The 19,653-nt window shown below is 42.3% G+C and overlaps 1 protein-coding gene across 1 annotated transcript in view; it reads left to right on the top strand.

Annotated features, from left to right (window-relative positions):
• The window catches only part of LOC126271909 (cytochrome P450 6a2-like), a 35,808-nt gene that overhangs the window by 9,102 nt on the left and 7,053 nt on the right, over positions 1-19,653 (top strand). Inside the window, exons 2-3 of the mRNA XM_049974299.1 lie at positions 13,841-14,077; positions 18,165-18,416. Coding sequence (XP_049830256.1) covers positions 13,841-14,077; positions 18,165-18,416 — 489 coding nt within the window. The remainder of the gene's footprint in view (positions 1-13,840; positions 14,078-18,164; positions 18,417-19,653) is intronic.

Genomic DNA, 19,653 nt, shown 5'->3' with positions numbered 1-19,653 from the left:
GCTTGCCAAGGGTGGAAATTTTGCCATTAGTCCGCGAGTTGTGCCCACTGAGGAGATAATCGCCAGTGTAGAAGCAGGCATTCGTAGTGTGGACGCGATTACAGCCGAAGAAATCCGCATAGAAACTGTGAGAGTATTAGCTCGCGCAAAGCTTCCAAAAAGTAATTTAACCGTGTGTGAGAGGAATGAAATAAAACGCCTAAATGAGGACGATAGTATTATCATTGTCCCCGCTGACAAGGGAAATGCGACGGTGGTTTTGAATGTTACTGACTATCACACAAGATTAATGACTTACTAGATCCGCAGACTTACAAGAAGCTGAGTAAAGACCCGACTGATAAAGTTCTTAGAACGGTTACGCGGTTAATTAAGAAGTCCTCTATAGAACAGAACGTTCAGAAAAGTCTGTTCAATTCAGTTGCGCTGCCACCGAGACTCTATGGCTTGCCGAAGGTTCATAAACAACTTGTTCCTCTGAGACCTATAGTGAGTGCCATTGGTTCGCCCACCTATTCTATTGCCAAGTTTTTGACAACGCTATTACGGCCGCATGTGGGACGATCGGACTCCTATATCAAGAATTCTGCACATTTCATCAGTAAATTAAGCGGCACAGTGGTCCAGCCGGAGGACATGTTAGTCAGTTTCGATGTGGCATCGCTATTTACTATGGTTCCTCTCAATGAGGTGTTGCCACAACTGAATAGAATTTTTCCTCCCGACATTGCAGAACTATTTAAATATTGCCTTACGACCACATATTTCAAATGGAACGATGAGTTCTACGAACAGACTGATGGCGTGGCAATGGGGAGCCCCTTAAGCCCGGTTATAGCTAACTTTTTCATGGAAAAATTCGAGGCGCAGGCTCTAGAAACTGCCAACAAAAAACCGAATATCTGGTTCCGCTACGTAGATGATACGTTTGTGTTGTGGAGGCATGGCAGAGAGGAACTAGGCCGTTTTCACAAACATCTAAACGGTATTAATCTGAAGATTCAGTTTACCATGGAGGAGGAGGCAGAAGGGAGACTAAATTTTCTGGATGTGCTAGTTTACAAGAAACAGGATGGTAGCTTACGCCATATAGTTTACCGGAAACCCACGCACATGGATCGTTATCTACACCGGGATTCGAACCACCACCCACAACAAAAGCGAGGCATAATAAAAACGTTGGCGGATAGAGCGAGGAACATCTGTGAACCTGGGCTACTGGATACGGAACTGGAACACCTCACTGATGCATTACTCAGGAATGGTTACTCGGCTGCTGAGATAAAAAGAGCGTTAAGACCGCAGCGTGAAAATCATAGCAATGCACAAGCGCTTGCAAAATCGAAAGTTTTCCTGCCTTTTATTAAGGACGTCACTGACCGCATAGGGAAAATATTGAAAAAACGGAATATCGCGGTGATTTACAAACCTACCCGGAAGATACAAGAACACCTGAGATTGGCTAAGGATGCTCGTAAACCGCTGGAAAAAGCACGAATTTACAGGATCCCGTGTAGTTGTGGGGAGGTATATGTGGGTACCACAAAAAGAACGATCAAAAAACGACTAGAAGAGCACAAGGGCAATTGTAGAAGGGGAGAGATTGATAGATCAGCTGTTGCGGAACACGCTTTGCAGTCAGGAGACCACCACATTTATTTTGATAGAACTCAAGTACTGGCAGCCACAAGCAGATATCATGAAAGGCTTTACAGAGAGGCTATAGAGATTATGAAACACCCCAGGAATTTTAATAGGAAGGAGGAGGGCGTGAAATTGAATGACATCTGGATGCCGGTGCTGAAGAAGATGTGTACCAGTCTTCCGCCATGGGATGATAGCAACAGCGGACGGCGGCAACCGACAACGGCCAATTGCGCTCGCGTATTCAAAACATGTGACGTCACGCCTATGCGCGGGAGCACGCGAAAACAAAAATTTGCTGCAGTCAGTAGTGAGACAGTGTGGGTTTCGGAAGTTAACAGAAGCCACGAACCCCCTTGAAGATGTCCTCCGCAGATGGGGACGAAACGTTGGTTTATAATGCGAAATCTATCAGACCACGGCATAATACCCCGGAAAAGAATTTTATTAATCATGACAGTATCTATCTTACCCCTAGTGAGATAAGCCTCTACATCCTTACATTTGTCCTCTAGCCATCCCTGCTTAGCCATTTTGCACTTCCTGTCGATCTCATTTTTGAGACGTCTGTATTCCTTTTTGCCTGCTTCATTTATTGCATTTTTATATTTTCTCCTTTCATCAATTAAATTCAATATTTCTTCTGTTACCCAAGGATTTCTACTAGCCCTAGTCTTTTTACCTTTTTGATCCTCTGCTACCTTCACTATTTCATCCCTCAAAGCTACCCATTCTTCTTCTACTGTATTTCTTTCCCCCATTCCTGTCAATTGTTCCCTTATGCTCTCCTTGAAACTCTGTACAATCTCTGGTTCTTTCAGTTTATCCAGGTCTCCTTAAATTCCCACCTTTTTACAGTTTCTTCAGTTTTATTCTACAGTTCATAACCAATAGATTGTGGTCAGAGTTCACATCTGCACCTGGAAATGTCTTACAACTTTAAACCTGGTTCCTAAATCTCTGTCTTACCATTATATAATCTGTCTCAAACCTGTCAGTATCTCCAGGGTTCTTCCATGTATACAGCCTCCTTTTATGATTCTTAAACCAAGTATTAGCTATGATTAAGTTATGCTTTACGCAAAATTCTACCAGGCGGCTTCCTCTTTCATTTCTTAGCCCCAATCCATATTCACCTACTATGTTTCCTTCTCTCCCTTTTCCTACTGATGAATTCCAGTCACCCATGACTATTAAATTTTCTTCTCCCTTCACTGCCTGAATTTCTTTTATCTCATCATACATTTCATCAATTTCTTTGACATCTGCAGAGCTAGTTGGCATATAAACTTGTACTACTGTAGTAGGTGTGGGCTTCGTATCTATCTTGGCCACAATAATGCGTTCACTATGCTGTTTGTAGTAGCTTACCCGAACACCTATTTTTTTGTTCATTATTAAACCTACTCCTGCATTACCCGTATTTGATTTTGTATTTATAACCTTGTACTCACCTGACCAGAAGTCCTGTTCCTCCTGCCACCGAACCTCACTAATTCCCACTATATCTAACTTCAACCTATCCATTTCCCTTTTTAAATTTTCTAACCTACCTGCCCTTATTAAGGGATCTGACATTCCACGCTCCGATATGTAGAACGCCAGTTTTCTCCTGATAACGACGTCCTCTTGAGTAGTCCCCGCCCGGAGATCCGAATGGGGGACTACTTTACCTCCGGAATATTTTACCCAAGAGGACGCCATCATCATTTAATCATACAGTAAAGCTTCATGCCCGCGGGAAAAATTACGGCTGTAGTTTCCCCTTGCTTTCAGCAGTTCGCAGTGCCAGAACAGCAAGGCCATTTTTGTTAATGTTACGAGGCCAGATCAGTCAATCATCCAGACTGTTGCCCCTGCAAGTACTGAAAGGCTGCTCCCCTCTTCAGGAAACAAACATTTGTCTGGCCTCTCAACAGATACCCCTCCACTGTTGTTGCACCTACGGTACGGCTATCTATATCGTTGAGGCACGCAAGCCTCCCCACCAACGGCAAGGTCCATGGTTCATGGTCCATGGTCCATGGTCCATGGTTCATTTTAACATATTTAAATAATCAAAGATTGACCACTTTCACATTCTAAATAAAGTAACAATAATATCCATTACATAATAAACGTTAAATTCTTTTACATAAAACCAATACAATTTCCTTCTTAACTTTTTGAATGTCACGGCCAGTAGCCTTGCCCCAATATGCTTTCTGATAAACAAAGAACAAAAGTAACTATTATGCACTAAACCTTACAACAAATATTCAGTTACCTAATGATTCAATAACGTGTCATGCCGTCATCGTATAATGGGTTTTGTGTGGAGGAAATGATGATCTGATGCATAACTGAAAATACTGATAATTTAAATTTACTATATCTTTTAAACAAATAAAGTTACATAGTTGGTATTTACAACGTTTGTCATTTTAAATATGCACTTCTGTATGAAATGTCGAACGTTAAGATCGACCAAAGTGTTCAGATTTTAGCATTCACAGCTTTGTTACAAAACTTGTTAATTTCACTTTAACAGTAAATACTAAACTATTATAAATATGATCACTATTCAAGTTTTATTAGGATCACCATGAAATTTCATGGAGGATAGCAGATTAAAACTACTGTGACTTGATTGCCTGCATTACTACAGAAATAAATATTTTTCATAAATGTTTCCCTTCATGGACGATCTTAGGTCTGCCATACTTACCAGTGCTACTACTCCTTGGCCGCAGCAGCCTTCTTCTGGGTTTCCCTGCAACGTATGTTCTCGCCTGTCTCGCTCGCACACTACAGCGCTTAGGCCTCAATAGACAACAGACGGATGTGAGTTTCCCCGTCTCGTGGTGAATCTGCGCCCTTTGTGCCACGCGGTCGTGAACGACACGCTTCGTTTCACAATTCCTGTCGGCTGACTCTTTCTGCCATATATTTAAATGAGAGCTCAGTGCTCGTTAACTCACCGTCTGTGGCATGATTCCATGTGCTCCGGCTTGCCCTACCCCAAGTTTGTGTCGATACCTTGTTGGCTAGATAACTCCTTTGCTGTGTTGGCGATACTGCAACTGGTCAGTGACAACAAGTCGCTTGCCTACCTCAGCACCTCCTTGCCAGCCACGTACGGCTTGGGGGTGTAGGTTCCGCTGAGCACTGTCACGAATGTTGCAATTTGCTATGCAGTAAAGGGAATGATAATGCTACTTTCATGACAATATATCAGACAATAACCAGACATCCACTAGGCACTATACTGCAACCACGCCCACAGTAGGGAACGACTGACTTCCTGGCCATGCGTAACCTAGTTCCACTGCCCACCATACAGATCAACCACTCTCGCCGTCTGCAAATGGTTAGTGATATGGTTACTGACATCTGCAGTGAGATCCAGGACCATGTCTTTAACGCCAGGAAACTGTGTCAATTACAATGAAGAGTGATATGACTGAGTTCTTTCTGTCTCTTGTTTTGTGTTTATGAGGAATGGTTAAGAAACGAGACTGTCACAGAAACTTGAAGGTGGAATTTTTGAAGCTGGAAGAACTGGCCAACTTGTCACAAATTGTAGGGAACATTACACCGGAATGTGAAAAGCGAGGCGCACATATTTCAGTCTGTTATACCACAGCACACCTGTAAGATGTCACATGTATCCTCACTAAGGACATTTTACTAAACAATGTACTGAGTCATGGTGGCTTATCACTAGCTGTAAAATTAATAATTAGCGCAGCTACCTCTCTGTGTGTGTGTTTTTTTGTTATTTCTTATTATTTTCTTTTTCTTTCCTTTCTTTCGTTGTGGTTTGGTGGTTTGGAGTTCGAAAACGCTAGAGCCAGACAGACAGGGTGTCTCTTGTCGAATCAAGTAGCATAATTAAAGACAAGTAATTGAGAGACGTATAGGTGGCTAGAGCCTATGAGACAATATTTGGCCTTGTCCAGTTTGACTGCTCCTTGATTAGATTCAATTTATGCCAGATTAGTTTCCCCTCTTTTCAGGAAAGTTTAAAGATGTGTCGCCGTTTGTAGATGACATAATGGCAGCCAAGGGACTGGAGTTTTGGACGGACTTATTACAGAGGGCCAAATTGGGTTTGATGGGGAAGCAAAGCATTTGTTATGTATAAGAATGATGTTTTCTTCACTGACACAAAATTTTGTAGATATCTGTGTTTGGGCACATCCAATAGGAGCGTCATCAAGCTCAATGTATGAAATGTGGCATAATTTGACACCATAAGCATGGTTTTAGGAACGAAAGACGAAGTGAGTAAGGGCAGAATAATTCATCATTAAGCACCATTGGAATCTCCAAACCCTAACAGAGGTTAAATATTGCTTACTAGATGTAACTGGTAGAAAAGGACTCTAGGATGCAGCTAAACGTTCCACTTTATATGTTACATGCAGTAGAGTGTAGTGGTGTGGAGTCGCTACAGTGAGCACTGAAGGGGTTTCAGGTTTGGGGCGAGTAGTTCCAGGAGAGTGGGGAGGTTGTGCCCCATGTAGGTGACGGGTGTTGCACAATCCTATGTAAACACCATGCTAAAATTGACTTTATGCAATGCGTGGTGGAATTCACAGGGACATTATTCCAGCTGGAGGAAACTGTCATCAATAATGTACTATCACAAGTTTCGTCTGTCATAACGATCAAACCAATTAATATGTAGGCAACATCATTAAGGTTCAATTCTCTGTAAGGCACTGGGATCGAAAGTCGTTATTAACAAGTGTGTGGTATAGCCTCCAGAGAATAATGATAATGATGTGTTGGTTGCTTTGTGATGTACTATACGTTGAAATATTGTATATATACAGGAAATAAATAGTGTAGAGTTGTGGATAGTTTCAGTAACAATGAATTAAGTTTAGACAAAGGGTTGTTAGTTACTAATTTAGATGTGATAGACAAAGACGATCTAGACTGGTCAAGTGTGGACCATAGCCACAAACAAGACGTTACATGCAAACACAGAGCATATGAAGAGTGCAGAGAGGGTAGGTACGGAGGAATTGTTAGCATTTGAGGACCTGTTTAGCCCTCATGGCCCGTTCCTCGCAAACGCCCTTAACATGGCACAGGATTCCGACTGGAGTAAAGAACCTGCGTACTGGAAACTGTATATGATGTCCCATCAGTTACAACTGATTATGGAAAATTTTATTAATCAACAACTAAACAATGACATAAGAAAGAAAAGTACTGGCAGCCGGGGAGCACCAGTCAACTTCATAACTAGGAATTAATCAAACAGAATGAAGAAGCGTAGATTCTGTCGGGATTATCATAACTCAAGTAGTACCGATAGGTAAAATTACGAAAAGTCTGGTAGCTTAGAGTATTGTAAGTACTTTTCTACAATAGTTCTAAAGAGTGGTTATCATCAGTTGGTAGCAGTACCAGAGGACCGAACAAATACAGCGCTTACAGTCCTTTAGGATCATTACTAGTGTCAGCGAATTCTTTTTGGTTTAGGAAATTCCCTAACCACATTTCAACGTTGTTAGACCTTTTAGTCAGACGCCAGTATCAAACCACCATGTTCTGACTATCATTGATCATTCCCCATGAAATTTTGTGATGATCGCCATTTGAAGTATGGGGGCAACGGTGATGTGGATTGCTGAAGTTTGTTATACTTGAGACGACAATCATGGACCAGAGTACCAACTTCATGTGAGATCTGGTGTAGCAGTTGTGCCTCGTGTTGTGGGTTTATGAACTCAGGACTAGCCCATTACATCCACATGGTAATGGGAGGAAGCAGCACATTCATAGAACTACTCGTAAGATTTTGAGCCATTACTTCAATTGCCACCATAATGACTGTGATACAATTCGAAAACGGATCTTGACACTAGCCTTTCGCTGGATGAGGTGGTGTATAGCAGGAATGTGCGTTTACCATTTGATGTAGTCAAATCAAAATGTAGGAGGAGTGGAAGAGCAGTACGGAAATTTGCAACGACGTTGAGGGATATTTGGAAACGTGCGCAAAAGGCAAATATCAAGGCCCTGGAACATCGGGACAGGATGGAGAAGCGTATAGGTAAATTACTAGAGTATGAATGGGGCTGGAGTAACGTCAACAAGTTCATATATCCCAAATTATAACAAGAAGAAATTATCACGGTGCTAGGGACCATACCAAGTGACTAAGATGGCATCAGCAGTGAATGTGAAATTGCATTTGCTTGCACAGACAACTGTTGTCCATGTGGGGCACCTTCGACGTTTTCAGCACGCTCTGGACTCTTTGTCACAGATGTTGGCACCTAAGGCGAGCAGCAAGAGGAAGAGTGGGGAGAAAGCCATACACGAAATACCATATGTGTAAGGTTTGCTGAAGTACGTAGGGGGATCTTATTTCAGCACATCTGTATGAAAAAAATTACTTTTAATGCTAGTCTTGGATGTTTATTGTTACATTGATGGGAATGATTGTCAGTGATTGTATCTCATATGCGTGATTTGTGTTTAGTGGATTGTTTTTTTAGTTAAGAAATTTTAAGGGTTATCCATGTCTGGTTTGTATTGAGATGGACTGTAATGATTTATCGAGTACAACGGAAGTATGATGACATACAATTATGATTTTTTGTCTATGGAAGCAATCTATCGACGTTGAGTCTTTCGAAAAGGGGTTGGGGGGAGGTAGGATTGCAGCTTCTTTTACCTGGGTTGCGGCAACATCAAAGATGACCATGAAGGACGTTATAGTCCTGGCAACACTGTAAACCTTCAGAGACGAAGCAGTAAGCAAAGTTGCAGGATTAATAATTGAACGGAAGCGTGCTGTTATCCAGACAGGAGGATGCTATTCTCGCTAGTAACCGATAGACGTTAAGGCCGACACACAGTGCGTGTAAAGTGAGGAATGAATTCCCAACCATCATCGATAAACATTATGGTTGGTATATATTGCCTCACATGTGAGAAACGAGGTGTGAAGGCTACAGGAAGGATTCTCAGAGTGGCACCTTGAAAGAGGGACAAAGGGAGTGCCAGAAGAAGTGTGAGAGTAATACCAAGGGTTATGTATTTGTTACGGACGGTTGCGTGAGAAATTTCGCCAAGCGATATATTTGATACCACACACGTTGCAGAGACATAATAGTGGGTAGTTAGATGCAGGAGGGAGGCTGCTGGAGATGATATTAGGGACCACAGCTGTCGACGACATTTTAGAGCTTCATAATACTCTGGATCGACTAAGAGAAGTGGCAGAGAGTAGCAAAATTGGAATAGAACATCGCATTATCCAATTAGTAAACCTGTAACAACGCACACAGAGTAACATATGTACGTTGTGGGACTAATGGCGGAGAAACCGAGGTTTGGGGAAACGGCTAATGGGATAATGAGCCAACTTCTGAGCATTATACAGGCCTGATTGGATTTGCTGGACATAGGAGTCTCTGTAGCGAGGTTCCTGCAGTCACTAGCTGAAAGCACAGAGGATGCCCCAGTGGAGGTGATGGGGGTACATGATGTTATGCACCATGGAGTACATGCGCAGCTAAGCCGTACACTGCTGCCTTTGGAGCAGTACCCAAATGGCCATTTGAAGGTTTGGAAGGAAGTATCAACTGAGTTGGGACTAATGAACAAACTCTGTTTGTATATTATCATGTTGTGACAATGGGAACCAGTACATCAACTGATAGTAGACTGGGTTACCTGTAACAAATAATGATTAGTAACTAAGGATTAGTTGAAAACCCATATGATAAGCAAAGAAAATTTCCAAGTATGAATATTTAACTGAATGGTACCATTTGCTGTTAAATAATTGCTACGAAATTTGTCAAGGGAGAACGTGATAACGTTCCTTTACCAGTTTGAAAGGATTCAATGGAGTCATGGTCACTGTGAAAACGAGTGATAATTAGTGGGCTAGTCATAGAGAACATCATTTAGATAAAGAGAAAAATACAGCCAACAATGTCCCTAGTTCAGCTGAGCTATAGTAAAGGAAAAACGGAATGTACTATACATAATCACCAACCTGTAAGATGCATATCAAGTCTTTGCAGACCTACTGTATAATGAACTGTGATCTGGTAGGGCAGATCGCCTGCAGGGGAGAAGCATGTCAAACAGTGACTATTTTACTTGGCAATCCTGAATAAAGTAAAGACGCCGTTAATGCAAGAGGCATGTGAAAGCAGGTGAGACAGGAGACAGTCAGGCATGGTTAGACCAAGAGCAACCCGCTGATTTGACAGTACTGTCTCCACACTTTCAGGGAAGTTACTACATATCATATCCCAGCAGTAATTATGTTTGGAACAGGAGAAAGGCAGAGCCACTGCAGCGATGGTGATTGTGGCAGATCACGAAACAATGGATGAGTCAAGCTCATATAAATACTACTCATCTCTAGACGGATGCCTGCCTGCAGTCTGTCAACCATCAGTTTCGAGAGGAGGTCTATGCCAGTCTAAAAGTCTACAAAAAATTACATGCTGCCACCACTTAACCTTGGCCCTTCTAGTCACAGGCCTACCATCCATGCTAGCTCTCATACTTCTGACTTAGTGACCAGCCTCCCACCCTCCGGGTTACGGTTCGAACCCAGGACCCTACACCCACTCAGCCACTTTCAGACAAACTCTATTGCTGTCCTCCTCGACTAGCAGTTGCAGGCACTGTTGCCATCACAAGTCTCCAGCCACTCTGGGTCCGCGTATTGATTCTGTGGCTCGAGTGCGCTCACCCAGAGGTGCGTGGCTGACGTTGGAGTCACTAATGATGGCTGTCGAGTTTAGCCTCGCTTTGCACACCATGCGTCACACCTTCTCCGACAGCCAGTGAGCTTTCAGTAAGGCTCTGAGTGGTCTGTTGTGAACATAGTAGCCAGCACAAGCATTAAACGTGATCGTTGAAAGTTATTTAGAGAAATTTTATTCCATTTTTTACGAGTTATAATGGCTGATGGTGGTGCTAAGTGTTGAATTCTAAATAAGCAAGCAAGAGACATAATTTTTAAGGTGTACACTTTCTTCGAACAGAAAGAAACGACGTTCTTGTACCCCAACTGTCGCTTAAAACTGACACTACTACATCCCTCGTCCGTGAATGGACCTATTCTGGACCCATCATTCGTGAATCAGAGTGTAGTCTATGTGAACACTGACACAGGCCAGTGTATGTGCCTTGCGTTAGCGCCCTTGTCAACTCGCAGACACCATCACTTTACTGCCTGGGCCTCGCTCCTCCAAGCTTACCTGTCTCAGCAATTCCTTGGCCACCAAGTACAGCTTATGCCTTGAGGGCCTTAGCTCCTTCGTTGTAGTTTCCTAAGCAAATCAAATGAATCAGATTGGACTCTGTATGATCACACTCTGTGCATTGATAGTATGACATACACGCTGGATAAAACGACAGCACGTGAGTTCATGCTAGACCCCTGCAAGCTCTACACGACCAATATTGTTTAGTGTGCGACACTTTGCACCAATGCTACATTTTGTTATACGTACTGAAGATGGTTGTGTAGTAGTTAAAATCTAGATCTGCTGTAATAAAACGACGGAGTTTGTGATCGACTGCTTTTCTTTCCTCTTTTGTCTAATCAAGCGAATATTTAATAACGCTTTTTATGATGATACGGCGGAAAACAATTAGATATCTACCTGCCGCTCCTCTGCAAGCTCAATCATGATGGTGAACTACTGACTTCCTAAAAACCAAGTTCCACCACTTACCGTAAAGGTCATCCACTTCCAGCCCCTCAGTATGAATGCCAGGAGATGGAGGCATGCTCTGGGCACATTGGAATTATTATCACTACTTTAGATGGTATCTGGTGCAAGTCAGCTTAGTTGAAAGTACTTAAGCGACTTGTGTATCAGTTATTTTGATATAAACACGTTAGTGAAAATGACGTAAATGAGTTAATATGGTGTACAGTTTAGTGTTTCTATTAACAACGTTGGGAGTGAATCTATACTGGTTGAGTAAGCAGTAGAATAACCTGACCATAAAATTAACGAGGTATTGTACGTGGTTCATTAGAACAGAATAAGAAATTGATTTCTTCATGCCACTCCATTAGTAAAGATGTGTATTGAACTTAAAGATGCATTGTGTAGCTTTCCATTAGAGACCGTTAGTGCTTTTGAAATTTTCCACTGAAATCTGTTAGAGACACAGTGAAACGTCCCCTTAGAAAAATTTGTACACGACTGTGCTTAAACTGACACACAATAGTTTTTAGCGCAACGCAATCTGACTTTCAAAAATCCCTACGAAAGAATGGCCCTGACTAACATTAACCTATACGTTTCACAAATCACTTACCTCACAAAAATCTTCGTTACTCAAGCTACTGCAATACAGCGAGCACCACTACTGCCAGCTAAATAAAATATTCAAACTACTGAAGGCACTAACTACTGACAGGCATAGTTAGCAAATGAAAGATTTTAATACAGAACAGACAATGTATTTACCTTAATATTCATAATATATAAATCAGTTCCTGACACCAATTCCTACAAATTTCAAAACTCCGTCATCTCTCTACCCACGCCCACCACTGCTGGCGGCTCACCTCCAACTGCGAACGCTACGCGCTGTTAGCATCCAGCTGCCGCTGCCCAACACTACAATGGCGGACAACAATGCAAACCAGCCACAGACTGCACACAACACAGCCAGTGATTTTTATACAGAGCGCTACGTGGCGGCGGCGTTACCAATAAAAAAAACTAAACAGCCTACTTACAACAGGACCGAACAGAAGTGATTAAGCATATCTTATATAAGTGGTTTTAAAAATGTCCCATATTGTTCCAGGAGATCGTACTGGCCAAAACCATAGAAAAGTCTTATTCACATACAACTTCTAATAAAAAGTTCTTGATGTACAGATCATTCTTTCCTGAAGTAACCATCTGTCCGTTGAAACTACAGGAGATGCCAAAGTGCCCATCATTAACACCTCATCCTTCAGACCTCTTTCACAAAGAATCACGAACTCGTGCTAGCACACATATCTGCCTCAGAGTTAGTCACATGCTTGAGAAAGACGCTTACGTAAGGTCTTTACGTTGTCGATGGTTATGAAGTACACAAAATGTCCCCAAAAAGAAAAATCCAAGAGATTGAGACCAGGTAAGTGGCGAAACGCACATCCTCGACCGTTTCACCGTTCACTAATCGATATTGGTAGGTACTGTCATGTGAGGTGTATAAAATGAGGCGGTGCCACATCGTGTGGAAATCACACCCGTTAAGTTCCTGCAAAGATAACGATATACAGTAACGCGGATTGTTTTTAGTGAATAAGTTGGTGAGAAGCAGCCCCTGCTCATTTCTCTATTAAACTTCGTGATTCCATGACTCTGTCACCCTCCGTTCATGCCCCACACATAGCTATTAAAGCGAACCTGGTGCCACGTACCCTTGACACCTCATGGATTTGCACTTTCTCTCTGGCGTTTATCATGATAACGCTTACACAGTTTCAGAACTGGATACTGGCTGTGACGGACATTGCTATCGTATGATGAAGTACAGAAGTCGGCAGCTCGTGGTCAAGTGGCTAGCGTTGCTACCTCTAGCTAACGGGGTCCCGGGTTCGATTACCGGCCAGCTTGGGAATTTTTCTCTACCTGGGGACTGGCGGTTTGTGTTGTTCTCATCATTTCACCGTCATCATCTTTCGTGATAGTGGTTAGATTTGACTGTGTAAAAAATTGGACCGTGAAATAATTGGGGCCTTGTAGCGGCGCAGATGACCACGCAATTGACTGCCCCACAAACCAAACATCATTGTCATCATCAAATACAGAAACAATAGGAAATTAGTAATGAACGTCATTCTCGACACGATTATTTGTTTCCGGACATTTGTTTATATTTCGTTTTTCTAGTTTTGACCACCACTGCTTCCTGTGAAAATGTAGAACACTCCATTTTAAACATCATGTACATATAAGAACGTATCTTCTTTAAGTTTGTGCACTATTTCCTTTATATTGTGCGTTTAGGAATAGAATGTGTCAGAACTACTTTTTCTGCAATTATCGTTGGTATTTCAGTCCTACATAATGTTCATCGACAATAACTAGTGAGTAAGCTTCAAAGTCAATCATTCCATGAATCACTGTAAGAGTATGCTTCATTAAACTTATTTGTTGTGTAACGTAAGTGACTGCCTGCAAAGACATTTTGTATTTGACAGAAAAAAGTAAGGCCCTGACGATCAGCGAGGTGGCAGCACAGTCGTGGGAGTTCTTTCTCGCTGGCTTCGAAACTTCCTCCACTACCATAAGCTTCTGCCTGTACGAGCTCGCTAGACACCCGAATATACAGAAGAAACTGCAAGAAGAAATTGACGACATACTGGAAAAGAACAACGGCGATGTGACATATGAAGATATAATGACCCAGATGCCATACTTGGAAAAGGTTGTGAACGGTACGTTGCATTATTATGATTTTTTAACATACTTTAGTAATTGAAATGTGATCTTACATACTAAGAGCCATTAACGGCAGAGAACGCGAATTACCAAACAAACGATCAACAACGTAGTTGTTCACTTATTACACCATCATCCGCCGTTTAGTTATTTAATGATACACGCAACAATGCGTATCAAAGCAATCTACAGCACCAATGTAAAGTAGTACCTGGGTTAAAGTCACAAATGCCCCACTAAATGAACAAAGCCGACAATCCACGAATCCTTCCTTGCTACGCTGCATTCAGTAGCAATGTCTGTGTACCTACATGACGGGTAATGTTCGTCACACAATTCTATCAAACGTGACTTCATTTTCACGTCGCACAAAATATCGATGAGTGCATGTCGACTATCAACTTTCGTTAGCAGTCAATACGGTCCTATCACAAAATTTCATGCGCGCGTACCGGAGATTCACAAAAACACAACATTCTTGGAATGATTTACTACAATTACTGCGTTAATAAGGATTTATCACCGATTAATGCCTTCATATAAGAATGCTCCCTTAGGCCTGCCCGGTTAGCCGTGAGGTCTTAAGTACGGCTCACCAGCCGGGAAGGCGTGCCGGTGCACGGCACGAATCCCCCCGGCAGATTAGTGTAGACACCCGGTGTGCTAGCAAAGTCTGTGGATGGTTTTTAAAACGGTTTTCCATCTTCCTCGGTGAATGCGTGCTGGTTCCCCTTATTCCGCCTCAGTTACCCTATGTCGGCGATTGCTGCGCAAACAAGTTCTCCACGTACGCGTACACCATAATTACTCTACCACGCAATCACTGGGGTTACGCTCGTCTCTGTTGTGAGACGCTCCCGGAAGGGGGACGGGGGTTGGGGGGGGGGGGGGGGGGGTAGGGGTCCACTGGGGCCGAAACGTGCAATAACCTAGAGGTCAGTGTGGGGCGGCGGTGCGGTGAGTGGACTGCCGTAGCCTGTTGTGGGCTTGTGCTGCAGTGGGGACGAAGCCTCTCCGTCGTTTCTAGGTCCCCAGTTCCATGCAATACAATGCTCCCTGAGGAGTGAGTTACTATCGTCAATAATTCAAGATGGAATATCGTTACAAAGACCTGAGCCAAACATCACATGGTTAGCTGCTTAATGAATAATGTTGTTGTTTCTGGAGTCGAAAGTTGGTGGTTCACATTTCGTTATATGTAATTTCTTTTTCCATGTTACCGTCGTCAACACGTTCTGTTACTTTCTTGTGAACGTAATACAAACACGTTCTGCAAATATTGGATGTTATTTACGTTCAGTCCGATCCGAGAATGAAGGGTGAAATAAATATTTAGCGATTTCCGAGTATACGGTTAGGCAGGAATCTAAGAGTATGGCTTAAATTGCTGCGATTTAAACGAGCAACAATAAAATTCATATTCTCCATTATCACAAATACTTGTCTCTTTATTTTCGAATATGTGCCGCCTTTCGAGTGTGTCGTTAGGGAGAAACCTACGAGGACATTTTAAATTGATGCGAGTGAAACGAGGAGCATTAACATTCGTATTCTTCTTCGTCAGAAATATTTCGCTGTTCATCTACGAATGTGTGGCGTTTTCCGAGGGTGCGGTTGGACAGGAACCTAAGGGTGCACCTTTAATTGCTGACACTGAAGTGGGCACCAATAAAATTCATATTCTCCCTTTTCACTAACATCTATCTGCGAATATATGATGATTTCCAAGTACGTGGTTCGGCTGGAACATAAAGGTGCAGCTTTAAATGCTGCGAATAAAATGAGTTGCTATAAAATTTGTATTCTTCTTCTCACAAACATTTGTCTCTTTATTTCCGAATATATAGCGACTTCCGAGTGTGTGCTTATGCAAGAACCTAAGACGAGTTCTTAAATTACTTCGACTTAATCGAGGAGGAATAATAGTTATATTCTTCCTTGTCACAAAGTCGATAGCCGATCACGCCGTCGTCAATATTGCACGTGGCGTCAAAATGACGTCACGTTCGTTGGAATTGTTGCGAAACGAGAATTACCCTCTTATGTCCAAGAGGACTATCGCTCGACCCCTAACTATCATTACCAGATTCTTTACTCTGTCATTTATGTACTCTATACACATACACACACACACACACACACACACACACACACACACACACACACACACACCTGAAGATTTTCTGAAAAATCCAAGCAGTTCTATTACGTAATTTTACTCTTGTTTGTTATTAATCATCCACGACCAGCCAACAGTTATTGTGTATGGTTGGAATACCGTTGTTTATGTTACTATGAGGAGCCAAAGAAACTGGTACACCTGTCTAATTTTGTGTAGGGCCCCCGCGAGCACGCAGAAGTGCCGCTGCATCATGTGGTATGGACTCGACTGTTATGTGAAGTAGAGCTGGAGGGAACTGATACCATGAATACTGCAGATCTGTCCATAGATCCGTAAGAGTACGAGGGAGTGGAGATACATTCTGAACAGCACGTTGCAAAGCACTGCAGACATGCTCAATGCCTAGGAAGTTTGGCAGCCAGCGGAAGCGTTTAAATGCATAATAGTGTTCCTGAAGCCACTCGATAGCAATTCTGGACGTGTGGGATGTCGCGTTGTCCTCATGGAAATTTTCCAGGTCCGTCGGGGCGCACAGTGGACATGAATGGATGCAGGTGATCAGACAACATGCTTACGTACGTGCCACCTGTTAAAGTCGTATTTAGACGTATCATGGGTCCCTATCACTCTACCTGCACACGTCCCATATACCGTTACAGGGCCTCCAACAGGTTGAAAAGTCCCCATCTGTCTTGCAGGGTCGATGGTTTGATGAGATTGTCACCATACCCGTATACGTCCATCCCTCAATATAATTTGAAACGAGACTTGTCCGACCAGGAAACATGTTTCTAGTCATCAACAGCGTAAAGATTTGTGTCGTGCAGTCCTCTAGAGTACACTAGTGAGCCTTCGGTTCCGATATAGATGACGTTCGCACTTTGGCACTTGTTGATGGTCCACAATTTAAATCTGCAGCAATTTGCGGAAGGGTTGCACTTTTATCACGTTGAATGGTTCTCTGAAGTTATTGGTGCCGTTCGTGCATGATCTTTTCCGGCCGCAAGGATGTCGAAGATATGATGTTTTACCGGATTCCTGATATTCGCGGTAGACTCGTGAAATAGTCTAACGGGAAAATCCCCGCTTCATCGCTACCTCGGAGATACTGTGTCCCATCGATCATGCGTTGACTATAACACTAAGTTCAGACTCACTTAAATCTTGATAACCTAACATTGTAGCAGCAGTAACCGATCTAACAACTGCACCAGACGCTTGTTGTCTTATATAGGCGTTGCCGCCGCAGTCGCTTATTCTGCCTGTTTACATATCTCTATATTTGAATACACGTATCTATACCAGTTTCTTTGGCACATCATTGTATTATACAGAATGAAAATATCTCACTTATAAATTTTTTGTTATAACGTATCATATAATTGACACAAGAATAATAATAAAGTGTGTATAAGGATGTCACGAGTAGAACCAGTTATATTTTCTCTCACAAACTTAATGGACTTTACTTGAATGTGTTGTGTTGCTAATGAGTGTTCTATTTTCCAGTACTCTTGCCTCTCATTCCCTTCCATGTAATAATGTTCCAGTCACCTACGACTATCAAATTCACATCATTTCCTCACATTTTATGAATTTCTTTAAATCGACATTTATAATCCCAATTTCCTCATAGTCGACTTGTTGTATGGGCATGAAAACCTGTATGATGACGGTGGATGTTGCCGTATTTTCAATCCTTGTAATAATAACACATAACCCTTCCGCTCATAGCCTCCTACGCTGTTACCTATTTTACTCTTCATAGCGCAGCAAACACCGGTTATAAAAGAACGCTGGTCATAAACCAAACAGTTTACGAACTTCTGAATGACAGATCTTCTCTTACTCAATCGAGATTACTATATTTTTATATGTGGAGCAGTAAGACTTTACGTGGAGCAGCACTTTAGAATACTCACTAAGATATCTACGTTGAGATATGTCCCTTTTTTTTACAGAAACCCTTCGAATGCACCCTGCCGCTCCATTTCTGAATCGTGAGGTCGAGAAGGATTATAAGCTGCCAGGACACGATTGTGTCTTGGAAAAAGGGACTAAGGTGATCGTTCCTGTCCTGGGACTCCATCATGACAAGAAGTTCTATCGAAACCCTGAGGAATTCGATCCGGAGCACTTCTCTATGGAGCAGAAGGCATCCAGGCATCCTTTCAGCTTTCTGCCTTTTGGCGAAGGTCCACGTATCTGTATTGGTGAGTCACTCCATTCATCATCTTGATAGCTTTTTACTTAAAGAATTAATATTTCGTATGAACATGTTCATAGTTCCACTGTAACTGACACGTAAGTGTCACTGTAAAATTTCTGACGTGTAGATGCTACACGTTCGTCAATAATTACATTTAATGTCGTTTCTAACCAACTGACAACTGGCGACATCTACGATTCTCAGATAAATTCAGAACTGAAGTGCTTGAGGCAAATGTCAAAGACAACAGCTCTAAATCATGTAGGACGACGGTACACGGCTTTTACGTATGGAGACAATAAAATTCAGCATAAAATGTCTATAAAAATTCACAGATCATATTGTTAAGTTGACGCTTTATACCCATATTATTCCCTGCGTTTGTTTCGCCCCATGGTAGGCTTCTAAAGTGCGGGTCTTACTTCTGAAACAATATTACTTCTGATCCTTTAATGTTTTTTGTCTTTTCAATTCTTGTCTCAATTCTGTGATTCAGGCTGTGCTTAGCAACTTTCTCTAGAGCAACAGAAATATTTGTTGTGTTAGTCTGTCGCCTTCGTTTGGCAGGGATGTTCAACAAGGTCTTTATTTATTCCTTATCCCGTGGAAGTATCTGCAGGACCATGTCACCTATTCCATATCAAATCTTGCATGGTGTTCTACGGCCGGAGCACTTCGTTTGGTGTGAAGGTGTAGGCACAGGTGGAATCAGTGCTCTGCCACTGTGGTACGTCATTGGGCGTGTATGTGCGTAGACAGATGGACTCCGGTGTTCTACCACTGCGGATCCTGACTTGGTGTTTAGGTGTGGAGACAAGTGGATCTAGTATCCAAATTCTGTAGTATCTAAATCAGTGTGTACCTTTGCGACAGATGGAATCCAATGTTCTACCACTGCTGTATCTCACTCGCTGTGCATGTGTGGAGACAGATGGAATCTGGTTAAGCTAGGAGGCCGCAACTACAATTCGTAATCAAATACCTCCGTTTCTCTATTGTCATCATTCCCGTTTTCAGTAACGGTTGTAGAAAAGGTGCACATAATTATAGGCGTATATCACCGACGCCAGTCAGATGTAGTATTACGGAATATGTCTTATGCTTACGCATTATAATAATTTTGAAGAAGAAAATTTGCTATATAAAAGACGACATGGATTCCGAAAACAAAAACGTAGTGAAACTTCGTCAGATCTGTTCGTCATGAGATCCACAGCGCTGTGGACATCGGCGCTGTGATT

Source organism: Schistocerca gregaria, chromosome 5, assembly GCF_023897955.1.
Source record: "Schistocerca gregaria isolate iqSchGreg1 chromosome 5, iqSchGreg1.2, whole genome shotgun sequence".
NCBI classification, from domain to species: Eukaryota; Metazoa; Arthropoda; class Insecta; order Orthoptera; family Acrididae; genus Schistocerca; species Schistocerca gregaria.
The sequence above is the reverse complement of the archived record's forward strand: the minus strand, read 5'-3'. Positions and strand labels throughout refer to the sequence as shown.